A 23334-nucleotide genomic window follows, 5' to 3' on the forward strand; every position below is an offset into this window, starting at 1 on the left:
CTCATTTTTAACAGCACTGCATTGTTTTAAAATGCAATCCTGCACCCTCTTTATGTAGAAGCAGTTCAAGGCATTTGTGAAATGGCTGGTATCTTGAAGAACAGAATATCATTTACAGTGCATTTTAGCAAAATTTATTTTAAAGCTTAAATAGCAGAACTTGAGCATTGCAACAAAATTGCAACTGCTTATTCAGCTCCTTTAAAGATATTCCTACACATACGAGCATTTATTCAGGCCAGATCTGTCARTTCAGCCTATGGAAAAGAGTGATCCGAGGCCGACAGAACTGTGCCAGCAGAAACTCGAGCAGCTAAGGTATCGAACACTCTGTTACAAGTAATATTTTGTCCGTACTTGGCTGCTTGGTCATATTAAAAGCAAACAGAGCAAAAACAAAGAAAACGCCACAGATTTGCAGAAGTGTCTACAGCAGAAGCGTCTAAAGCCACTTCTGAATATTTTACTCAAAAGACAAAGCCTGGTGACACAGAATTCACGTTTGAATTTTCCACTCCTAAGTCAAAATTAAACATCACACAGTAGCAACTGTGCTATTTTAGAAACACAATTCTCCATCTTCTTCCACTTCTTCCTCTAGAGTTGTCTTCTATCATTCACGTCTCTGTATCTGCTAAGTTTTTACGCACACAAGACTTCTGGGAGACTCCACCATGCAACACAGAATAGGGCTGACCTTTCCAGAAAACATCCCTTTTCAACCATTTCTAATAAAAGCCTAATAAAGACTTGAAATGAAGCAGATCTTAGTATCCTACCACTTGTTTACCAAGTAGAAGCAGCCAACTTGTCAGATCAGCCTCCAAACTTAGCAGCACTACACATGCAACAGGAAGAAAAACATTAAGATGTTACATCAATTAGGCCCCGGATTCATAAGGCTAAACATTACTAATACAAATATATATTTATATGTATATATCCCTCTCACAAGGCTGCTAGTAGTCTCCATTTTGATGTGCCATCAGTTACATGATTAAGTACCAAGTTTTAGGGACATAGGTTTACGCCTATCTTAATCCTACTTTAAACCTAGCAATTTTTGTTAGGTTTCCAAATGAGATTTGTTTTGCCTATGTAGAAGGCCCCAAACTAATTAGAGCTTTTAATATCTCTCTACACGCTCTGTTCCCTGCCGTAAGAACCCAAGAGGAAATTAGCCCAAAGCCCTGTACATGGGAATCCCTCATGCAGCCGTTGACCCTGCAGACACGGAGTTAAGCACCTCCTGCATGCACGCGTGACCAGTGCCCAACACTGGCCCCTGAGTGTTGCACGTAACTCAGATCACGCTCCGCCGCATTGAAGATTTTTCAAWTAGTGCAAAGAGGGCACTATCCAAGTCAGAGGCTTCTCATGCTCTTCACCACTGCAGAAAGCAGCGGCTGCTGTTACTCTTCTCTTCTGTGAACGTACACACAGTACCATTCGCTTAGGCTTTAATGSGATACCTACAATTTGTAATGCTGTCACATTTAAGAGTTTTGTTTTCAGTAGAAATAGTTGTGCTGTTATTAGCACCAGTCTGCGCAGAGGCCTGGGAGAACACACCTCTGTGCTGCAAGAAGTCAAACACCTTCTCTCTGCAGTCTTGTTTTGAATTGTTTATTGAGGTTTAAGAACTCATCCACATTTCTATAAATATAGACATTACTTGAGTAAGTGACTTACAATGTCACCAGTGCAGGTACATATATAACCAACATACAAAAGCTCCACTGGAAGCTACTTCAGTTTATTCAAAAAGGACCAAGATGTCATTAAAAAATAAAAATAAAAAATAATAATAATAAAAAACCCCACAGCTGTTACTTTCAGTTACTGAAGACACTAAAGTGCATTTTTGGTTACCTCCTGGACAAACAGCTGCTGGTTAAAAAAATTTAAAACATATCTAAGTTACATTAATTGACATTCAGGTTTGTAGCTGTCATCCTCATGATACATGGCAGCAGGTAAGAAAAAGTATTACTTTGCTGGCTGAATAAGAGGAGGAAATAAGTTTTGCATTTTTTTTTTTTAAATCTGGTATTTCCAACAAAAGTCTAACAAGAATCTAACATTCTGATAATTTTTACAGCACCACTAAAGTTAGTCTTAAAAATCCAGGCTCTCTTTTAGCCCTTTTAATCGCTAGCCAAGTATCTAAAGAGTCACTTGAAGCTCTGTACCAGTAAGAAAAAAAACTCCCTTTTCTGTCAAGAACGATCCTGCCCAGTTAACACTGTTTGCACACTCTGTAAACAAGAACAGCTTAAAGCATAAGTAAAGCAGAACACAGGCCCATCTTTAAAAGTCTTCTTGCCCACTTCCCACCCCCAGTGTCAAATGTTTTGAGTGTATAAAGTATTGATACATTCCTAACCACAAAATACTTTAAAAGTCACAGTTAAAAAAAAAAAAGGCAAAACAAACAAAACAAAACAAAAAAAAGTGTATGTTGGAAGTGACAGAGCAACATCATTTTAATATAATGGGTGTTTGGGGGAGAAACAACATGTGCTCTCCTAAGTTTAACTCCATCTTTACTTCATTATGACTTAGTTTTATTGCCAAAAATGTCACCCATAGAGCTAAAAATGCTGCACTGGTTACAACCACAACAGCCAAAGTTGTTCTTTATAACTCTCTTACTGCAATTAATTTACTCTTAAATTGATAGCATGAGGACATAATATGCATCATTCAAAAATAATAAAAAAAAAATTGCTCAAGTCCTTAATTTAAGTGATTTACAAGTGTGTAAACCTGATTAGCAATGTATAGTGATGAATGGCTACTTCTAAAAAACAAAAACCTTGCATACCAAAAGACATGCTATGTGTTGGGAAACCACTTCTCCACGCTCCAGTGTGTTGTTTATATTTTACTTGTCAAACAAGTCTCTATCAGCTGAAGAATCCACAGCATTGAAGTTTCAAGTATTTGAACTGAGCATGATTGGATTTCAGAAGTGCCAAATTAGAAAAACTACACGTGTAGCCAAGCTTTCATGGAGATCCCCAAATAAAATAAATACAGCCTCCTGAAGTAATGGGTTACTAGCTCCATATATGTTTTTAAAGCTGTATAATGTTCACCTAAACACTCCACTTATGAGCATTAGAAGTTTAAAAAACACAGAACCCCTTCAATGCAAACTGATTGCAGAGGGTACCCTCAAACATATGAATACAACACTACGCGAAAACCCCTCGTTTTATTTGGCTATTTAGACATCCATGTCACATTTACCCACCCATCCATTTCCTGATAGCATTACATTACCTATTAGGGCTTCTGAAATAATGCAGAGCCTTAAAACTCAGAAGAGACTATTAAAAGGAAAAAAACAGAACAAAACAAAACCCTCCGTAACTGCACAGCCTCCCACAAGGCCAGGTTGTGCAACCGAGTGTTTAACATAACTAAGCTTAACGGCATCCACGCAGGCAGGCCCGGGTTTGGAAGCTGTCTCACGTCAAATCTTGACCGTGTGGCTACTCTGGGAGAGGAAGGTCGGCACGAAACTCATCTCTTCTTTTTCTGCTGTCTCAACATTTTCCTTCGCTTAATTATCATATCATGTAACTTCTCCAGTCCCTCTTTGAGCCCGTCCCCAATGATCGCGCACGTAGGCTGCAAATGCCACGGCGTGGACGAGCTCAGCTCGCTCATGGCCAGCATCTTCTCGATCTCGGTGAGAGACAGCGAGTTCCTCAAGTCCTGCTTGTTAGCCACTATAAGCACAGGCACTCCTTGATTTTCCGATATCCTAGTGATCTTGTGCAGTTCCGTTTTGGCCTCCTCCATCCTCTCGACGTCGACRGAGTCCACCACGAACACGATGCCGTCGGTGCAGCGGGTGTACGACTTCCAGAGCGGCCGCAGCTTCTCCTGGCCGCCCACATCCCAGAAGTGGAACGTGACCGTCTTGGAGTTGCCCAGCGTCACCTTGATCTTCTCCGTGTTGAAGCCCTTCGTGGGCACRGTGTTGACGAACTCGTTGAACTGCAGCCGGTAGAGCACCGTGGTCTTGCCGGCCGAGTCGAGGCCCAGGATGACGATGTGGAAGCACTGGAAGGAGGGCAGGCTGGACAGCAGCGGCGCCTGCTCCGAGAGTCCATTCCCCATTGCCGGGCGGGGGTGACAGCCGCGAGCCGAGCCCGGATCCCGCCTCTCTGCCGGCCACAAGCAGCGTTAGCGCCCGCCTCGCCTCGCTCCGCTCCGCTCCGCGGCCGCCGCCGCCTCCTCCCGCCTCGCGGCGCGTCCCTCAGCGCGGCGCGTCCCTCAGCGCGGGGCGCACGCCGCCGCCCGCGCCGCCATTTCGCTGCGGCCGCTCCGCGTCTGACGGCGCCGCGCGCTCAGCCCGCGCCTAGCGCCGCTCGCCCCGCCCTGCGCTCCCCCATTGGCCCCGCCGCGCGGTGTGGGCGGGGCGGAGCGCGCGACCCGCCGCGCCCATTGGCTGGCAGCACTGCGGAGCCCGCCCCTCAGTCACCGCCCTCGGGCCGCTACCTTCGCACCGCGGGGGTCACCGCTTACCGCCCCCGCCGTTGCGCAACCCCCGCGCGCGCCGGTGCCTCCCGCCCGCGGCCCCGGGGAGCGCGGCCGCCCTTGAGCGGCCTCCGCGGGAGCCGCCGCCCCGGCCGCCGCCCTGGCCGCGCTCTTGCGTCATCGCCTCCCCACCCCTCCCCACTGGCGGCGCGCGCTGCCGTCGCCTGGCAACGCGGCTCGCGGGCGCGCTTCCCCCGGCGGCGACCCCGCGCGCCCGCGGCGGTCACGTGAGCARCCCCGCCCCGCGGAGCCGTTGGCGGCGGAGGGAGGGGCGGGCGGTGCGRCCGCCATTGCGCTGCGGCGGCGCGTGAGGGCGGTGGGTGCTGCTGGAAGGAGCGTGGCACCTGTCCCTGCGATTCACCTGTCCCTCTGAGGCGGAGCCCACGGGACAGGGAGGGCTGGGAACGGCTCGGAGGATGCGGAGCGTCCCTTTTATACGTATGCCCTAAAAGCTGCTGGCAGCACCCAAGGGTGAACACGTACAAGCAGCCACCCACGCTAGTTATTGGGGGGAATATGGAGGAAGGTGGTTCACAGCAGAAGGATATGCTAAATAATTCAGCGTTTTAATCTGCAGGCTCAATTCAAGTAGTGGAATTTCCAAAAGTCAGAATGAACTGCAGGRTTCTACTAAGCTATTCAAGTACATTGCATTTTTTATAGCATAGGAAGCATTAAGCAAGGCGCGGAGCTGTATTATGTATTAGATATTATATCCATTCGTTTCCACGGCTCCATTTGCTTCGTATTTTCACCACTCTGTACAACAGTGAGAGCGTGAGTGGCATCTTTTGCCTGTGTTGGATGTACGCAGGCTTGGTGGAAGGTGTCGGCAGCACAGGGAATGTGTAGCGCCACCTCACAGCTGAATCATTCTCCTCTGGGGGGCCAGCAGAAGTGGAGTAGTGTCATTTTCAACATTAACCTTGCATTCTTACCTACATAACTTTTAAACTTCTTGATGTGGCTGAAAATAAATGTTATTAAAAAAAAAAACTGTTGATCTTTTTTTCTGTAGAAGCATTGTACTTTATATTCTAAGTCACAACAGATTATAATATAGAAGTAGTTTAATAGTAAAAGTAGTTAAAAATAGTAACAGAAATTCCATATTGTGCTGTAGGCAAAGTTTCGCGTTATTAAAGTGTTAAGACACCTACCATGTCCTGCTAAAAATAGCAAAATTCTCATTTACTTACATCTGAGATTAATTTTTCTCTGCTTTTATCTTTGTTACTTATTTACATCTTGATCTTGCAGGTGATTCTCTTTGGAGGAAGTGGCCTCTTTGTGTAGGAAGGTGGTTTTACTTGTATGGAAGAAAATGGGGCAACTTTAACTGCCTCTAGGGTTGGCTGCCAGGGCTTCYGATTTGGCACTTTCACATTATCTTTGCATGACTTTAAGAGAAGCAATGCACTCAACACAGCAAAGAAGCATTTATAGCAAGAGCAGGAATGGGCCTTCATTATTTCAGCAAAAGGCTTCAGTAATTTAAAACTGAAGCCAGATAGAAATACCGTGTTAAGAAATGTTACTATATAGAATAAATTCATAAAACTCAGCAAGCTGAAGTAAATGAAAATGACCTTTATTTCTACCTACCAAATTATGGGTTCGGTTACTTTTAATGAAAAAAATAAGCCTTTTATATATTATAGTCTTCTGCATTGTTATGTCTGTTAAAAAGRTCTGCACATACTTTAATACAGCTTTATTATAACCATGTATTTTTAAATTAATTCCACGGGAAGGATATGGGCCACCTCCTTTTGATTCAGAGTAGAGAAAAGTCAAGTCTACAGCAAAATGAGAATATCAATATCTGGAAATGTGTACATAAAGATGATCCACACTTTATCTAGAAAATAACTGGAGAAGTAGATGGTTGTATTTCTTGTTCTGTCCATGCACTTAATTTATCTCACCTACCTGCTGTGGCTTGCTGTGGGCTGAATTATGAATTCTCTGGGGTAGGAACTCTTTTCCTTGCAAGTCTTCTTAGAGTTTAGCACCTTGATCTTAATTAATGCCTGTAGGCATTTCTGCAAAACAACTATTAAATAACAATCCAAGCCTATCGGCTCCTCCCATATACTTCATGCTACTTTAGAAGTTGAATGTGCAGCCTGGGCAGGTGTTCAGGTGTTATGAATGGCCTAAGACTATCTAAATTAGTGGGAGGGGAAGAAAGTTGACACATTCACCCCCTGATAATTGAAGGCAAGGGTGAAGCAAGGCTTCTATTATCCTTTAGAAGGCAGATGGCTTCAAGTACTGGCTGCCTTTTCAAGTATGTAGCTAATTGGGGAAGGAGGAGGCTGCTGGGGTGACAGGTGAACATAATTGGCAGGGACAGTCGGCACATGCATGAGGAAACCGGGAGGTGAGGGCTGTAGCCATGTGGAGACTCTGTGATGCAAAATAAGATGCTTAGTTTCTGTGTGGGGGTTATGTCACATACTGGCACTTCTCTCACTTCTTATCTAATGTATCAAAAGGTCTGAGTTCTTTCCTGCTAAGCATTGCTTAATTCTAGAGAAGTGTTGCAACCTCATCTTCTCTGGGCTTAGGATCAGTTTCCTTCTATGGTATCTAGCTATTCGATCTATCAACCAAGATTGGTGAATGCAGAAAATGCCATCAGGGACAGACCTTTGTGCTCAGGAGAAATAAGCTGTGCCTGCATAATATGTGAGCTCTGTTGTGTTAAAAGTGGATTTTATTCCTATTTGGTCTGGGGATAATTTTGGATCAAGAGARGTTTAGTTAGGTCCAGGCCTCCAAAGCTGTAGCCAGTTGCTGTAACCATGTAAGTGAAACCATCCTTAGCTTCAATACAGGGCATGGAACTGATGGGGGGAAGAGAGTTTGAAAGTGTCGCCAAGAAAGAATCGCAATAAAATAGCAAGAGACTCCTGAGAGTTTTAATATTGCCGCCCAGCAGAGCTTAGCTTCTCTCCWGATTTCTATCTCCCATCCCGTGCTTCAGGAGCAATCTCATGATGCCAAGATAATGAAGAATTCAGAGGGTTGTCAGGCATCGATCTGCAAGGCTGCATCTCTGCGCAGAAGAAATGTGTCTTGTGGAAATGGTTGGGGAAAGGCAAAGCTGGCAGTTCATATGAGCTTAACTGGATAAAGACATCACATCAGAACTTCACTTAATGCTGCTTATTTCCAAATAAATTTAATTCAACTGATACAACTTTGTTACAAACCCATCTAGTGGCACAGCAGATGCTAAATTCTTTCCAGCGCAAAGACAGTGGGCTTGAAAATCCCTGATTAGATGAGCACAATATTCCTTTTGTTTCCGCCAAATACCAGTATCCTGTAGAGCAGGCTACTGATATTTCTTATCAGAACCAYAGAAGTTATTTTTTAGTACACCATGTGTTGAGAGTAATGGGCAGATAGAATGAAAAGTGGGACATACAACAAACAGCCCGAGTCCCATGTGCCACGGATGCAGAGGGATTCAGCCAGGACAGCAGAACAGCAAAGGAGAAGAGCAAAAACTGGTAAATGCAGAGGGAGGGAGAGGAAGAAATGAGCTGTATCACAGAGCTGAATTAAGTAAAAAATATATATATATATATATATTATAGAGAGAGAGAGAGAGGGAGAGAGAGAGAGAGAAAAGAAGACAGGAAGAGGACAAAATTACGATGATGACAACGTGGTGCCAGATGCCTGTGGCTGGCATCTAGTGCTGGGTTTCCGACATRTGACTCCTGATGGAAGATGCTTGGGAATGATCTCGCAGCACCGGTTCCTCGCTGCAGCGAGTGGCTGCATGGGTTACTCTGTGCAGCAAAAGGAAAATAGAGTGAATTTCAGTATWAGGACATGTCTAGGCTGGGGTAAACGTTAATATTTGGGAATTGCAGCTTTGCTGAATATATTGAAAGATCAGAGTTGCTTCTAATCCATTATACCCTAAGTCTAAAATTATAACTAAAAGGTACTGCTGGAGATGAAGTCATTTGCTTTTAAAAGATCACATTCTTATCTAAATAATAGTAGTACAGTTTTACCACAGACTTTGAGAAAAAATTGGAAAATCAGCTGTAACAATGAAATTGCTAGCAAATCCCAACACGTGAAATTTTACTCTTAAGGCAGACTCTTAAATTGACGTACAAAATGTTTTGTAGAAAGAAGCCTCTTATGATTTTTTTGTGCCTACTGATTTTTTTAATGATAACTTACACACTACATGAATTATTTTCCTTTGATTATTAAAAAGTAGTTAGTAGTAGAAAATCCAATTTATTACCTTAACAGCAAATAACAAAGCGTAGAGCAGTAGGAGATGGAATTGCAGTGTGTTACAGTTAAAGTTACTTCTCTGATTACACTGGCTAATTAAACACGGTCTCATTTCATAGGTATCTGCACATGAGTGCAAATGGAAGCAATTTTAATACTTTTATTTTCATGCAAAAAACTTCATGCTGACTAAGAAACAAAATGCTTYGTTCCTTGAGAATGACAGTGACACAGAGTTGCATCTAGAACGTTGCTGAATGTTGCTCTSTATGTTAGCCGAAGCCTTCAACAGTAACTCACTCCTGAGTTTTCTTAGTCCTGGTGAACAATTGTCAAGTGCGTTGCTTTGAGTGACTGGAGCTGTGATGGCCCCCTGCCAAGCTCTGCAGACCTCAGTTGCTCTATCTTTTGGCAGGATGGCTCTGCATCGTATCGGTTCTTCACTTAATAGCTGCATATGAGCGATAACTATTAAGCATAAATTTTGTGTTCACATAATACAGCGATTATAATCTCAAAATCCAAATTCAGACACATAATTGCATATGGGGCATTTCTTTTTGAGAGTGTAAGAAAGCAGTAATTGTTGCAGGTTGTCTTGATTTCCAGTCTTTTGCCCTTAGTTTACTAGGCAGCTGGCTCTAAARAAAAACACAGTAAAGGTATTTATTTAATAAGTGAAAAATACCTCCCATCTAAATGGGGGTAAAAAGGAAAAAATACCCTTCTAAATGGTTCAGTATGTGGAGTAAGCCTTCCACAACAAGAAAAAAAAAATAAAAAAAGCTCAAACAAAATTTGTGGACTTAGGAGGGGAAAACTGCTGTGGTGGCCAGTATAAGCACAAGTATCTTTTATCGGTGCAAAAGTATCAAAGAAAATACCCGAGCCAAAGCTATAAAGCTTGTATGTGGTATCACATGTAGAAGAGCTTTTTAAGTCTGCGCTGCAAATTGTGTGTTTCCCTCCCCTCCCAGCATCTTTGTACTTTCTTGAGTCACACATGAGCCTTTGCTGGGAAYACTGACTTGCTGGGGGCCAGTACTCTAAAATCCTCTCAGTTACGGCACTGCTTCCAAGAATCAGAATCACAGAAGGGTTGAGATTGGAAGGGGCCCTYTAGAGACCATCTAGCCMAACCTCCTGCTCCAGCAGGGACACCTGGAGCCTGGGGCACAGGGCTGCATCCAGGTGGGCTTGGAAGATCTCCAGAGAAGGAGACAACCCCATACTTTTTTTCCCCCATAAAAGCCACAGGACTTTGGAGCTTGTTTGTGTGCTGGAGTTACTCTTAAGTACTTTAAAATTCTTGAGTTGAGATTTTAGCATGAGCTACAATGTCTTTACAATACTTCCTTTGAACGTGGCTACATAATTTCTTAAAAATATTACTTTTTTTGATACAGTAGACACAATTTGCAGGTTGATTAAAAGTGCTACAGTTTCAAATACAAAGGCATTATCTGTTGTATTCTGTAACCACATAGCTGAATTTAGTACAGGCAAATGTTTTCCCCAGTCCAAAATAATAATGACAGTATCAATAGTAAATCAGATTCCATGTTTTCTTTGTGATATTACCAGCACAGAGTATTAGTGAAGAAAACTGAATAGGAAAGTACAATAAAATTTTGGTTTTCTGAAGAACTTTCTCAATATTCTGTAACATTCATAAGGGTGGTGAGGTTTGCAGGAATTACAACAGGTGTGAAAAACAAATAGATTGTGAACAACAGAATCAGAGAGGCTTCTTTTTCTATGAATTTGTATCTCAGCAGATTGACCACAGAGGGAAAAGTGACACAGATGAGATGAGATGGGGCATCCCCATACTGTGATACCAATAAAGGCCTTTRTTCCTTTGGATCCCCTGGTGTGTGTCTAATACTCAGTACAGGTACAAGAAACTTTTCAATGCCTTGTCCTTGAGCCCACYGTGAACTGAAATTTGTGAAACTGAAGTTTCACAAATAAATGTAGAAACATAATAGTCTTTAAGACCTCTACCCCTCTGCTAAATACGATTAGTGGTTTTAAGAAATTGTTTTCTGGGGATAACAACTACCTGTCTGATAGCAGTAATTGTTATCAGACAATTTTTTTTCTATTTAATATTTCTATTTAATATTTAATATTCCATAATGTTATTTCCATGGAAAGGCAAGCCAAAAAAAAAAAAAAAAAACCCAACGTTTTATGCTACGAGTATGCATTTCTAACTGCCAATTGGTGAGTAGATGAAACATGCATTTAAASCAGTTATTCCATAAAACTGATCCCCTTACAAAACTGATTCACTTAAAAGCTCTGTTTTGCCTTTCAGGCACTGTTTATATACAAAATAAGAGAAGCGTGTGACACTTGGTTCACTAAATAAGACTTATCATATAGGTGATGTAATGCTTATATAAAGGCTATARTGTGCTAAAACATGCAGTGGGAGAATACATCACATCAGTGTTCACCATAAATAAATAGTAAACCATTCTGTTTTCAATGACCCGCTGATGCTTGCAGCTGATATGGGCAGGAATTTGCGTCTCTATCTTGTGTGCACAGCTGGTTCCTGGACGAGTTGTAACCCCTTCGGCAACAGCTGAATGAGGAAGCCCATCCAATGTACAGRGACAACTGTAACAGCAAGCAGGTTGTTAGTCGGTAATAACTTTGTGCACACCCTGAAGAGGAAATTCAGTTGATCATCTCTCCTTAAAATATATAAAGGCACAGCAGCATTAGAAAAAGATTACATAGAAATTACATTGTATAAAAGCAGGGGAGATAGGCCTAAACTCCCACGAGTGCTTTAAAAAAATCAGTTCTTTGCTTCTGTGCATGTAGTGTTGTAGGTAACACAGTGATAATATCACAACTTCTTGAGCATGGTACCAAGAGGCAGCAACTAATGTAAATCACTGCGGAGGCAGGGAAAAAGAGCCCAAGTCATTTAAGTTCTGCAACGGCTCTGTTGTGTGGTTTACCAGTGGTCCTAATACCACCTCCTGGACATCTGTAGAAAAATATATGGAATCCACTTAAGCTAAAGCTCTCCAGGAGCATCTTTTTTTTGGTAGATGATAGCCTACAGTGTTAAAAAAAAAAAAAAAAAAAAAAAAATCCCACCAGCACCCTGGATTTTATATATAGAGATTTTATATATATATATATATATAATAAATATATATATTTTAATTAGAAGGCAATATTTTATTCTGAATTTCAGTCAGATAACTGAACTCAAGTGTAGTTGTAATTTCTTTAATGAGGTAATTAATGGTTACCAGTGTTCCTGAAGATAATCAGTACAGTACATACATTAGAGGATGAATTCATGCAGTGTTTTGTGAACTATTGTTAAACTGAGGCAGTCAATTGAGAGTCTCTTTACAATTCCCTGGTCTCATCCTAAGCACTACTTCACTTCCTACTAAGTTGCGAGGCATTTACTCAGAAATATTTTTAAAAAACCACCTTGAGTCACTGGAAAGATCTGCATCTGTCCCCCAGTCAGTAAGCACCTAAAGCATGCAGGGAAACACTAAATCTGGTCCAGTGAAATATCCCAAAACACAAATGTGTGGACAGAATGAGACACAGCCCAAGTCATTGCTATTCCAAGCAAGGGCAAGCTCCATATTGACTTTTCAGTTGTGGATTTACTGGGRATTAGGAGCTGCAAGGCAAGGCTTCTTGGCCTTTTCCTTACCTAGCAGGAGCAGTGCAGCTCTACAGCTTTTCCAGCTGTACAGCAATTGCCTCCAGTCTCTGAGAAAGTTCGGATTTTGACCAGCATAACATTTTTTTTCTTTTTTTTTTTTTTTTCCCCTTTGATCAGAAGAACATTTAAAAAAAAATGGTTTTACAGGAGCGGGAGGAGAGCGCCAATCCTCCCTCGCTTTGCTTCCTGATGTTAAAAGTGCTCTTCAGTCAGCAGAAAATGAACCAGAACTAAGTATTCTAGTTTGGATTTCCCTCAAGCCTAGACAAAGTTGTTGGATGCAGGTGATCAGAGCTACAAAGTTTCAGTGCAGCCAAAGGGCTTTTTCCCCCCTAGGGTCATTGCGGGTTTCACCTGCTGTCCCAAACTRCTGCCCAAAGGTCTCAATCTCTTACCTGGACACATGGTGCTTTTGTAACTACTGGGTATTTGCTGCAGTTTTGAGAACTTTAGGCATCTGTGTAATTAATTACTCTTCTCAGCTGCTATGCAAGATCCAGTGAGATGTTCAAGCCTATTATTCTGTGTGCTATATAAACACAGCAAAAGGTGCTAAATAAACATGACAAAAGCCCTTATCATAGGGTGTCCACAAGCTTTTACTATGGTAGTTAAAAAAAAAAAAAAAAAAAAAAAAAAAAAAAAAAAAAANAAAAAAAAAAAAAAAAAAAAAAAAAAAAAAAAAAAAAAAAAAAAAAAAAAAAAAAAAAAAAAAAAAAAAAAAAAAAAAAAAAAAAAAAAGGAAGAACCAAACAATGGAAAAGAGGAGGATAAAAGGATCAGGTCTCGGGGAAGACAAACAGCGCATGGGTGGGGAGCAGCAATTCCAGCTCATTGCCCAGCTATACTCTAGAACTGTTAAATCTTATTCTTATCAGCCCACCATCTCTTCTCTTCAAGCAATGRTAAATCTCAGGATTGCTTCCCTGAATGCAAAACTGAGCCTGCTGTTCCTCAAGATTAAAAGCTAAATCAAAGATTGACTTAAAAGTTGATCATCAGTATGTTAGGCAGAAACCTTTCTGTTGCACCACTAGGTTTCAGTTCTTGGATAGAAACAACAGTAAACTCACTTTGAGGAACACTGCATGTTTATCTGTGCAAAGCTTGTTTTTTTCCCTCTCTTTTTCATCTCACAGAGAATATGATTCAAACAGACCACATTATATACGTTCCAGTTTCATAGTGCTGAAAACGACTGCACATCTTTCAGAGAATCTGCCAACTAACAGCTGTTGCCACTGAAGCTGTAAACTCTAGTTCTATAAAAACTTGCCAAAAAAATAGATTTTTAATATATACACTTATATACACTTTTTTTTTTTTTTTAAATTAGAATATGGGATTCTCCTCTTTTGGCCCATGGGAACATGACAGTGATCTATATTATTAAGCACAACTTATATTTCTAGCAGAGTTTAAACTAAGGAAGGCAAACATACAAATTTAGGCAGGAATAGTCTGGTTGGCCAAAGTTTTTATTATGTCACTTAACTCCAGGRGATGCAGACTGCAACAGGCAGTAATTCTTTGCCCTAAAAGGCTGAGCTCCACAATTGCCTTCCCATCTTTGAAGGCCCTCTACGCTTCTGCCAGGACAGGACACACAAAAATGATTAAGGAAAATGCCAGATGGAATCTTGCAAACCAGAAGAGGCAACAGGATGCTATAACGATTAGGGGGTCTGCTTGTTTTTTGTTTTGTTTAATTTACTCCATTTAAGACTTCTCTACTATACGATTTGCTAGAATATTTAATGAAAATCAAGTCAGCAGTGCTGACTTTAAAAAGGAGAAATGAATGGAGAAAAATAAGCATGGACATACCATAATCCGAAACAGACTGTTTAGGGAATTCTACATGAGATGAGGTCTTTGGAACTCAAATGGTGAGTTATATGATATATACACAGCATCCGAGGACATTCAGCCCCAATCTGGATCATCAGAGGCCTTCAAAGAGGAAAATGCTTTCATCCCACCCACCTACTTCATTGATAGGAGGCCTGTGAAACCTTAGGTCACTCAGTTAAAGTTTGTTGCTAAGTCTTAGACTGTCTTTCCTGCTGAGTCTCACATGAGCATCCAGCCCTGCTCTTTAGGACTACTGATGTCTGTGAGGTCTTTCATTTCTGCACAAATCCACGTGGAAGCCTTCGGGGAAGGAACACTGCTCTGCCTTCAGATCGCTGAGCATGCCGTGCTGAGCCTGACAGATCGACACACAAAGCCTACAACTTTCAGAGCTTTTTAGATCTCTGGCAAAACAAAGTTCAGATAAAACTATTTACAATGACCAGGCATTCCTTAACTCCATTTAGGCAAGAATGGAGTTCCATCCAAGCATTTACCATTCTTCCTTTTACATGAAATCAAAAGCAGCAGCCAGAAGACTTCAACATTGGAGAGATCATTAAAATGCAGAACCCAAAGTTTCAAAACGAGCAAGATATTCAGCATTTATCTTAACACTTCCTTCCAGTGACAGCTGACAGCATTTCTCACAGTTTGTGTATTTTGCAGTAGATCTCTGGATTACAATTGTATCAGTGCGTGTCTGTTATCCAGTACAATTCAGTGGCAGTAGAACAAAGATCCAATAAACTGTCAATGGCCACAGTCCTCGAGTACCCCGGAAACCAACCCACTAACTTTCCAGAAGGAAAATGAGCAGAGAGTTGGCTGTAACAAGAGCATCAGGAAGATTGGAGGACAGAGAAGATCAGGAAAGTTAACTAAAAGCAACCATTCTCACTTTCTGTGGTCCAGGTAAAGAGAAGCCTGAGATTTCACAGTTGGCTTCTCAACACAGCTGAACTTCATCTTCCCCTAACACTTGTTGTCCCCAGAGCAGCTGCTCCTGTTCTAGAAAAGAAATTTGGCTCTAGTACAGGTGCAAAGATGATTACTGAGTGATCTAGCCACCAACCTAGAACTATGCTCTGTAGATTTTGTATTTACTACTCTGCCCTGCTGGCTCCAGCCCTTTCTTTGCTGCCCCTGCCATCCTTGTTGCTGCACAGTGTGTGAGTAGTGCAGATGAGTCTTTAGGGAGCTCCTAGCATGGCAGGTGCCCTGTTAATAGCCTGCCCTGAGCAAGGCTGCTTGCTCCGGCCCTGCTAACTGTGGCAGCTGTCTGGATTATGATCACAACGCACACGAGAGCAGCGTCAAGAAGTGACTGCACTAGGTCAGGCCTTGTACAAACGTACAGAAAATGACAGGGCAGCTCTGTCAGTAAGCAAAGGATGGAAGCAATTGTCGCTTCATGGGTGGAGGATAGAAGCACAGAAATTCATCACTTCAGGTTACAGAAGGCTGTCCAAAACTAAAAACAAACAAACAAACAAAAAAAAGCAGATTACCAAAATCATTCTCTGATGCCTTTTTAAAGGCAGGAGAAATTTGTCTTTCCTCACACAGTCTTAAAACAGATCATTTGGGTCTTTGGATACATTAGAATCTCATCATTGTGCTTCCCCAGTTCAAGAATTGATTTAAAAGTGTTAAAACAGAATTGGCTTGACATATTTTAGCTTACAGGAAATTTCCTTTATCCTCAAGAAGCAAAGAGGACTGCAGATTGTGCAGGGCAGCACTTAGAGCAAGAAAAGGGTGCACAGGTAGGATATTTAGGTAGCAGATACTAGAACACGCAAATGCTAGGGCAGAGCTTGCAAGTAGGCATGAGATACCTACTGTTCACTAGGAATATCTAGAAGGAACCTGGGGGATTGTTGGGATGGGCTGCTTACCTGTTGTCTTTGCTGATAAGACACTCCTTGCTACTCCTATCTCTTTTCCCTGATACAACAGCTAACTTCTCCCTAAAGTCAAACAGGAGACCACCTAATTATCAGAAGGAAGGTCAGGCAGTAATCATTGACATCAACAGAAAAACTGCAGCCTTGCTCATACTCTGATTAAACATGCACCTAGCCATGCTGCTGTGCTTACTGCAAGCAGTTCAGGGTAGTCCGAGCCACCTCTGCACAAATCTAAGCCCAGGACTAAACGTGCGTTAGGTTCACCCCAGGAATCAGGATTGTTGTTGTAACTGCTTCCACATGGTCAACTGGAGGTAAGTGGTGTTAGAATCACCTGGTGTTGGCATTTGCAGCACTTGTGAAATCGCTGTTCCTGATAATTGTGAAATTCTTTGAGGAGTGACGTGCAGAGGTAGGTTCCCCCCCACACCCCCCTCCCCAGCATTGGTCAAGATATTTATTTAATTACTGTTTTACTGTTACAGCAAATGGTCCTGTCACTGGGCTTTGCTGTTGGATACTGTTCAGGTTCTTCCAGCCTCACCGCTTGGTTTCCCAATACGTTTATTTCTAAAGGAACAGTATGTGTACCTTTTCACAGACCTTGCTTACCACAGTTAATTTTCTGAAGCATCTGACTGTTTTATGATTAAATGCTGCATTTGTAATCATCACCTAGCACTTTACAGCTGTTAGGGAAAAAGAAAATCATATACTTAGACATCTAGAGTTTGATATCTGCAAGTTACCAAGTTACTAAATACCCTTTTGCCTCACTTAAGGACTTACAGCACTTAGGAATTAGATATAATTCTCTCTTAATATAATATATAAATATATATATACATATATGTTTGTGTGTGTGTATTCCATATTTTTATTTATATAGATATCAGAAAAGCAATGTGCTGGCAAGTAAAATATGTTGCTATCATGTAGTATGCTAAAATATAGTTGAGAATGTTGTTCAGTTATGAGTTCTCAGTCATCTGAGAACAATCAATATGCCAGGAATATGTATTGTAGCACTGAAATGTCTAGGCCAGGAACCCAGGAACTAAAAACTGGTCTTCCCAGAGTTGCAGAATGTGTGACACAAGCCCATGAGGACCACAGTGCTAACAGTGTTCTGAAACACAGTTAAAACATGCATGTACAAGCAAGGCAAATCTTGGTGTGATACAGTTCAGGAGCTAATGCAACTGTTTTGTTTTTTAAATAAATAATTACATATTCATATTTATATGTAAAAGAATACCATTAGATCATGACATATTATTCAGTGACTCTACGGAGGGTACTAGGTGCATATTTGAAAAACTCATTGTGCTTCTTCCAGCACATGAAGGGTATCTCTTCTAGTCTCACAAATAAAAGACCCATCCTGTAAAACAAACAAACATATACCCCTTTCTTGCAATCTTTTAAAATAATCATTCCTATAGCCATTTTTTTTTTCAAGCACAAAATTATAAAGCCAAAGATTTTTACAACAGTGTTAGTTTTTCTTAAAGATGGAATTATGTACTAATAAACACCCAGTTCTCTGAGGCTCACATAAATTTGTAGTGTTAAGTTGTTCGGAAGAGTTAAGTCTCTACTGGCTAATATGGTACCACAGTAAAATATTAAGTGTTATCCATCTAAAAAGAATCATTTAGCTGCTGTTTTTTTCAGTGGGTTTTGCCAGACATAGTTAATCAGTTAGTTGCTGACTAACAATATGTGAGAAATAGGTGGAGGTAGGAAGATAAGGTCTGCATATAAAATACTCCTTTTGTAATTTTATTTTAATGAAATTGCATCCAAATACAGCACAAATATATTAGCATTTTTTTTTCCTTTTCTAAAAAAATAAAAAGAAATGTAAAGCTTAACAAACTTGCATAATTGATCCATTAGATTCTCATTTCTTATTTTCAATGATTTTGATGATGAGCTCTGGCTAAATTGACCTTTTGCATTACCCAGATTCAAAATCACAAATGAATCAGGTTACTAAAATACAAAAATGTCTATAATTTCATTTTCCAAATTAACTTAAAAGTATAAAATGCCTTTATTAAAAAGCCACATTAACATGATCGACAGCTATACAACTTGTTTTCTAAAACAAGCATTATGGGGTAAGTATCCAAAGAAATGTTGAAGATAAAAATTCAAAGCAGAATTTTCCTCACTGCCTTTAAGGAGACTTTTTTGGCTAAACTACAATAAAAAAAAAACACTTTGAAAGTCTACTCTTAGATTCACCAGAATAAAAGTAAGCTAAAATAACTGTGTCTGAGGGAAAGAAAGGGCCATATTCTATGGTACATACTCAAAACTCCATATTCCCAGGTTGTGAAATGCTACTGAGACAGAAGAGGGTTGAGGTGGTTGGTATATGTCTAAGACTTATTACAGAAAATGAGTAGAAACATATCCTGTACCTTATAATGTGAGCAGTCTATATGCTGGAAAAGAGCTGCACAGCAGTTTATAATGAGCACTGCAGAGTAAGGCAATTGAAACCAACTGTAGCTTCACTGAAATCCAAGGAAGGCAGAGTAAGTATTTATAGAGGTACCACTTCTGCTACCATTTAGAGGCAGTAGCAGATTAGCATGTGTTTAAGAGCTGTGGTTAAGAGGCCTGGCACTGGAGGCTGGCTTATCCTGAGAGATCTAAAGAAGCCAAAGATCTAAAGAAACCCCTGCAGTCCTTTGCAGAAGCCTTCGTTGACATCACATTCTTGCAATCATACATAAGCTCAAAATGCATCAACTTAGCAGATGGAGTCTACAAAGTAAACATGATGCATGTAGCTTCATCAAAGTGAGCAGCCTGTATCTGTCCCCTGCACGACAAAGCTCTCACTCTGGATCAAGCATCCTTTGAAGTTTTACATAACTGAGCATATTTTGGTCTGTTATTGCAGTCTTGGCCTTGCAACAGAGCTAGTGCTTTATTGGGCCAAATTCTGTGCAAAAATATGCTGACCTTAATCTAAAGCAATTTCTTTGGCATTAGCTTGAATTTTTAAATGAAGGCACGCTTCCATTTTAGCACATAAAATTACAATAAAATCATCTATGGTATTTGTTTGAAGGATTCATAAATTAACCAAAGTATGAGTGGAGCTTTGCTCTTTACTACATGCAGAGCCCCACCCAGCCCATCTGACACATTCACCATTAGCATTTAGCCTTCTGAGAGCTGAGAATTTCTGGGTTATTCATAGAAATATATCAAAGCTGGAGAAAGAGTAACAACAGATGCACAAGCTTATGCTTAAAAATACTAGCTGTGCTCTGATCATTCTTTGGCTTGAAGTTGAGGCGTTCCTGGGCAGATCAGTTTTTCCATTTATTGGAATCCCAGGCCAGGAACCAGCCTGTGAATGTCGGGGGTTCATATCCTTGCTTCACAATAACAATGGGGGTCCCCTTATCTCTTCCAGAAGGATCTGTTTCAATGTAGCGCTTGGCTAAAGAGAAAGAAGAAATAAAATGTGTAAAATATTAGTTCATTCCTTTGACATAAAACATACATTAAAAGCCCTAGCAAAAGATCCCAGAGCTATTATAGGAAAGCATTCGATTAAATTATTTCAAAGGCAATGAAATGATCACATAATTGCTGATTTCTCCCAACTGCCAGTGAATGAATTTTCACAAGATTAAAGCACGGTGATCATTACTGTGACCGTTTCCTTCCCGTAGAGCAGTGCTTTGGCTCTGCAGCAAAAGGCTTTTGCTGGCGCTGGGCAAATGCTCCTGCTTGGTTCTCCCTTCTCCCCGGGAGACGCTGCATCCAGCATCATTTCCCTCCACATGGCAATGTGCATATTGGGGAAGGAAGCAGGGAACCTTAGCTGTACTGGGGCCAGCATTTCAGCAGGAACTTTGCCATGACAATTCCGCTCTGTGAAATCCCATCCAAGACCGCGTGGTTTTGTTTTCAGAGTTGCATTTCCAAATAAGTTGCCTTGATTTGTTCTGGAATAGGAATTTCTTCTCCCAAACTTAGCTAAGTAAAGGGTAGCAGTGTAAGGACCTGAAGATTTGTCAGTATTCCTCTGACTATAAACATTAGTGCAGGGTACAACTCAATAAATACGTGCGTTTGAAACTCACACTCTCTTGCAGGGCAGGTTCTTTTCATGGACTTCTGTACACTCTCTAAAAAGCCCTGTGGTTTGGTAATGCTATGTCGGCTAATTTTTCTCTTCATAAACTTACAGATTAGAAACACAGAATGAGTTTTAAATCACATTTAAAGGAGAAAATATTCTCTAGGGTTAAATCCTAATAAGGTCAATAACCCCTTTAAACAGCACTGTAAACATAGCTATTTCTTCGGTATCATCTTTTTCACTCATTTAAGTACTGTTGATGCTACTTCACTCAGAAATATGTAAAATTGATTTTCTTACCTGATTTAACAGACTCCTGTCGCTCAGTTTCATTAGCATCTTTCCCAATCCAGATGAAAACCTGCAAATAAATTTATGGGGATTTTATGTACAGCAGACAAAACGCAAAATAGTTGATTCCCTCAGAAGAAAGATCATGCATTATGAAAAGAGATATACAGCTCTCCTATACTACCTGCATTTCCTTTCTGTTGCTCTAGTTCTGTACTCTGAAATATCACTCCTCTGTTTGCCCTGCGAGGCCTGACGTGAAGCGTTCTGGGGAAAGGGACTTTAGTCACCTCTCTCATGGATGGCTTTTGCAGACTGGAAAGCAAATTACTCTCCAGGTGCAGGTAAAAAATGCAGAACAAGAGAAGTCCTTGGTTTGAATTCCATGAATTCAGTGAACCTGGGACAATGACGGAGACAATATCAGTCTCCACTCAGGTCTTCTGAAGAAGTCAGAATCAGAGGCCAGTGTTTGGACCCTCCTCCTAAGTTTTCAACCATGTATGTTCATGTAATTCAACCATGTATGTTCACACTAACCCATCATAGTGCACAAGAGAAAATATAGGTCCCTTTAATATAATTTCAAGAAAACAAGTTCTCCTGTTCTCACAAACATGGCTTTTTTCCTGTTGCCTTACATTCTAGGTGGTTGTTAAGAACAAATTCTTGTCACCACAAAAAGCAGTGGTAAAGTACACAGCCTACCTGCTCCCAAGCATCCAGCAACATGACATCATCTTCAGCTAAATCCTCCTGAGTGAATTCTCCTGGGACTTCCTCAATCTGAAACGGATGATGGCACATTTTTTATTATTTTTTTTAATTATCTGTCAAGATATTCTGATTTTGTAAAGAGCAAAGATTTTTTTTTTAAGGGCTAAGGGTGCCGTGCAATTCTTTTTGTTCCTGTAGGGTGAAGTCTCAAACTGATTTGATGAATGTGTGAAGAATATTACCCTGAGAGGAAACAAATCACATACAATCACATGTCCTATAAAATCAACTCTCAGTTTGTCAGAGCTGATAGGATATCCTCAGGAGAGGCATAGGTTTCTATTGTAATTGTGACTGTTATAAATTGGGACTAAGGGCTGGCAGAAGAAAAGGATGGGGAAATTTCCATACAGTGACTTGTACCAAACAAACTAAATCAATCACAAAGGTGGGGTATTCATGTGGCTTAGATTCATTAATAAGGAAAAGAAATTGCTTGTACTTGCAGTGGATGAGCGCAGGGCTGAAATATGTATCCAAGCAAACCTTCCATTCACTTGAAAATGGGACACTTAGTGTCTGCTAGACACTAAGCCACTGAGGACTGGTCCCCAAAGAAAAGGCAAATTTCTAACTTCTTCCAATCATTCACAGTTAAGTAGGAGAGCAAGAGAGACAGCAATTTTGCTAGTGGTCAGCCCGCAGCCTTTAAAGGGGATTCAAGGCTTGGGCAATGCTTGGTCACGTAGGAGGGCTAAGGGCCTGTAAGCAGATGCTACAAAACACGGGCTCCTTTCCCCACTGTCCTGCCTGGGCTGTGGTGGCCAGAGGGATCTGACCTGCCTGCTCTTCACGTGAGCTCTAGCAGCAGTGGCTCTGTTACTAGGGCATTCTCAGGGAGACAGGGAATCTGAAACAAAAAGCCACCAGGCCGTAGCTCCCTGCAGACTATTACAGAGAAGTTGGTTCTAATATGTGTTTTACAAGAGTGTTTTAGAAGGGTGCTAGAGGAATACACTTCTCCACTACTCTCATAAGATTTGAAAATCCGTATTAAAGTATTCTGTTTGTTTTATCTTTCTCCAGATGAAAGGTCTGTTCCTTAAGGAAACTGCAGGAAATTATGTTCCCTACGTAAGTACTAGGGCATCCTTGCCAAACAGTGTCACCATCTTGCCTTTCCAAGCACAGTAAGCAATTAAACCTAATTCACTCATGCAGCTCTGGGTATTTCTGCTGAGGAAATAAGTCTTCCTACTTCCTTGATCACAGGCCAATACTTAGAGGCATAATTACTGGTCTTAAATCTCTATGGAAAATTTCAGGCTGCTAGGGATTCCTGGCAAAGCCTCAGGAGGCATTTCTTTTCCACACTACCACTATCAAACATGTAAGGGGCAAAGCAGTGACCTGCAGTTTCTCAGAGAAATGACAGTAGTCTCACAATGCTCTGCAAGAATGCAACTGGTTTTGACTGCAAAAGAGTCTTGTCTTGCATCTGTGAGCCTCTGCTCCCCTGCTGGAACAGACTCTCTCTGCTAACATGTCCAGTATTTATTTTTCTGTCTGTTCTTTACACTTGGATTGTTCCAGAGGACCTACCTCTTGCCAAACACTGCTCACTGCACAAAGAAAAGTCAGATTCCTCCAAATCATTCAACGTCAGTTGATTCCCTAACTAAAATATATTGGAAACTGTATAATTAAACAGAAGGGAAAGTGTATACTATATACTCACAATAAATCTGCCCGTCTTATTAGAACAGCCATACAGACGAGGTGGATGATCTTCAGTCTTTGTTAAGAGTTGTGATGATGTCTGATAGGTTTTTTTACCTCCAAGTGCCTTCCAGAATTCCCCTGAAATCCACAACACTTTATTCAGCAGTTTATCC

The 23334-nt window shown here is 41.0% G+C and overlaps 2 protein-coding genes across 2 annotated transcripts in view; both read right to left on the reverse strand.

Moving 5' to 3' along the window:
* Positions 1–2479: 2479 nt before the first annotated feature.
* ARL4A (ADP ribosylation factor like GTPase 4A) lies at positions 2480–4205 on the reverse strand. The gene has a single exon (XM_026036255.1). The coding sequence runs from the start codon at positions 4132–4134 to the stop codon at positions 3532–3534; it is 603 nt and encodes a 200-aa protein (XP_025892040.1). The 5' UTR covers positions 4135–4205; the 3' UTR covers positions 2480–3531.
* A 14132-nt stretch (positions 4206–18337) lies between these two features.
* SCIN (scinderin) overlaps positions 18338–23334 on the reverse strand; it is a 47032-nt gene continuing 42035 nt past the window's right edge. The window contains exons 13-16 of the mRNA XM_026036243.1: positions 23178–23299; positions 21431–21508; positions 20732–20792; positions 18338–19783 (exon numbers count right to left, since the gene is read on the reverse strand). Of these exons, the coding sequence (XP_025892028.1) occupies positions 19650–19783; positions 20732–20792; positions 21431–21508; positions 23178–23299 (395 nt within the window). The 3' untranslated portion in view covers positions 18338–19649. The remainder of the gene's footprint in view (positions 19784–20731; positions 20793–21430; positions 21509–23177; positions 23300–23334) is intronic.

The sequence above is a fragment of the Nothoprocta perdicaria genome, unplaced genomic scaffold, assembly GCF_003342845.1.
Source record: "Nothoprocta perdicaria isolate Ctin4 unplaced genomic scaffold, notPer1 scaffold_173, whole genome shotgun sequence".
Classification (NCBI taxonomy): Eukaryota; Metazoa; Chordata; class Aves; order Tinamiformes; family Tinamidae; genus Nothoprocta; species Nothoprocta perdicaria.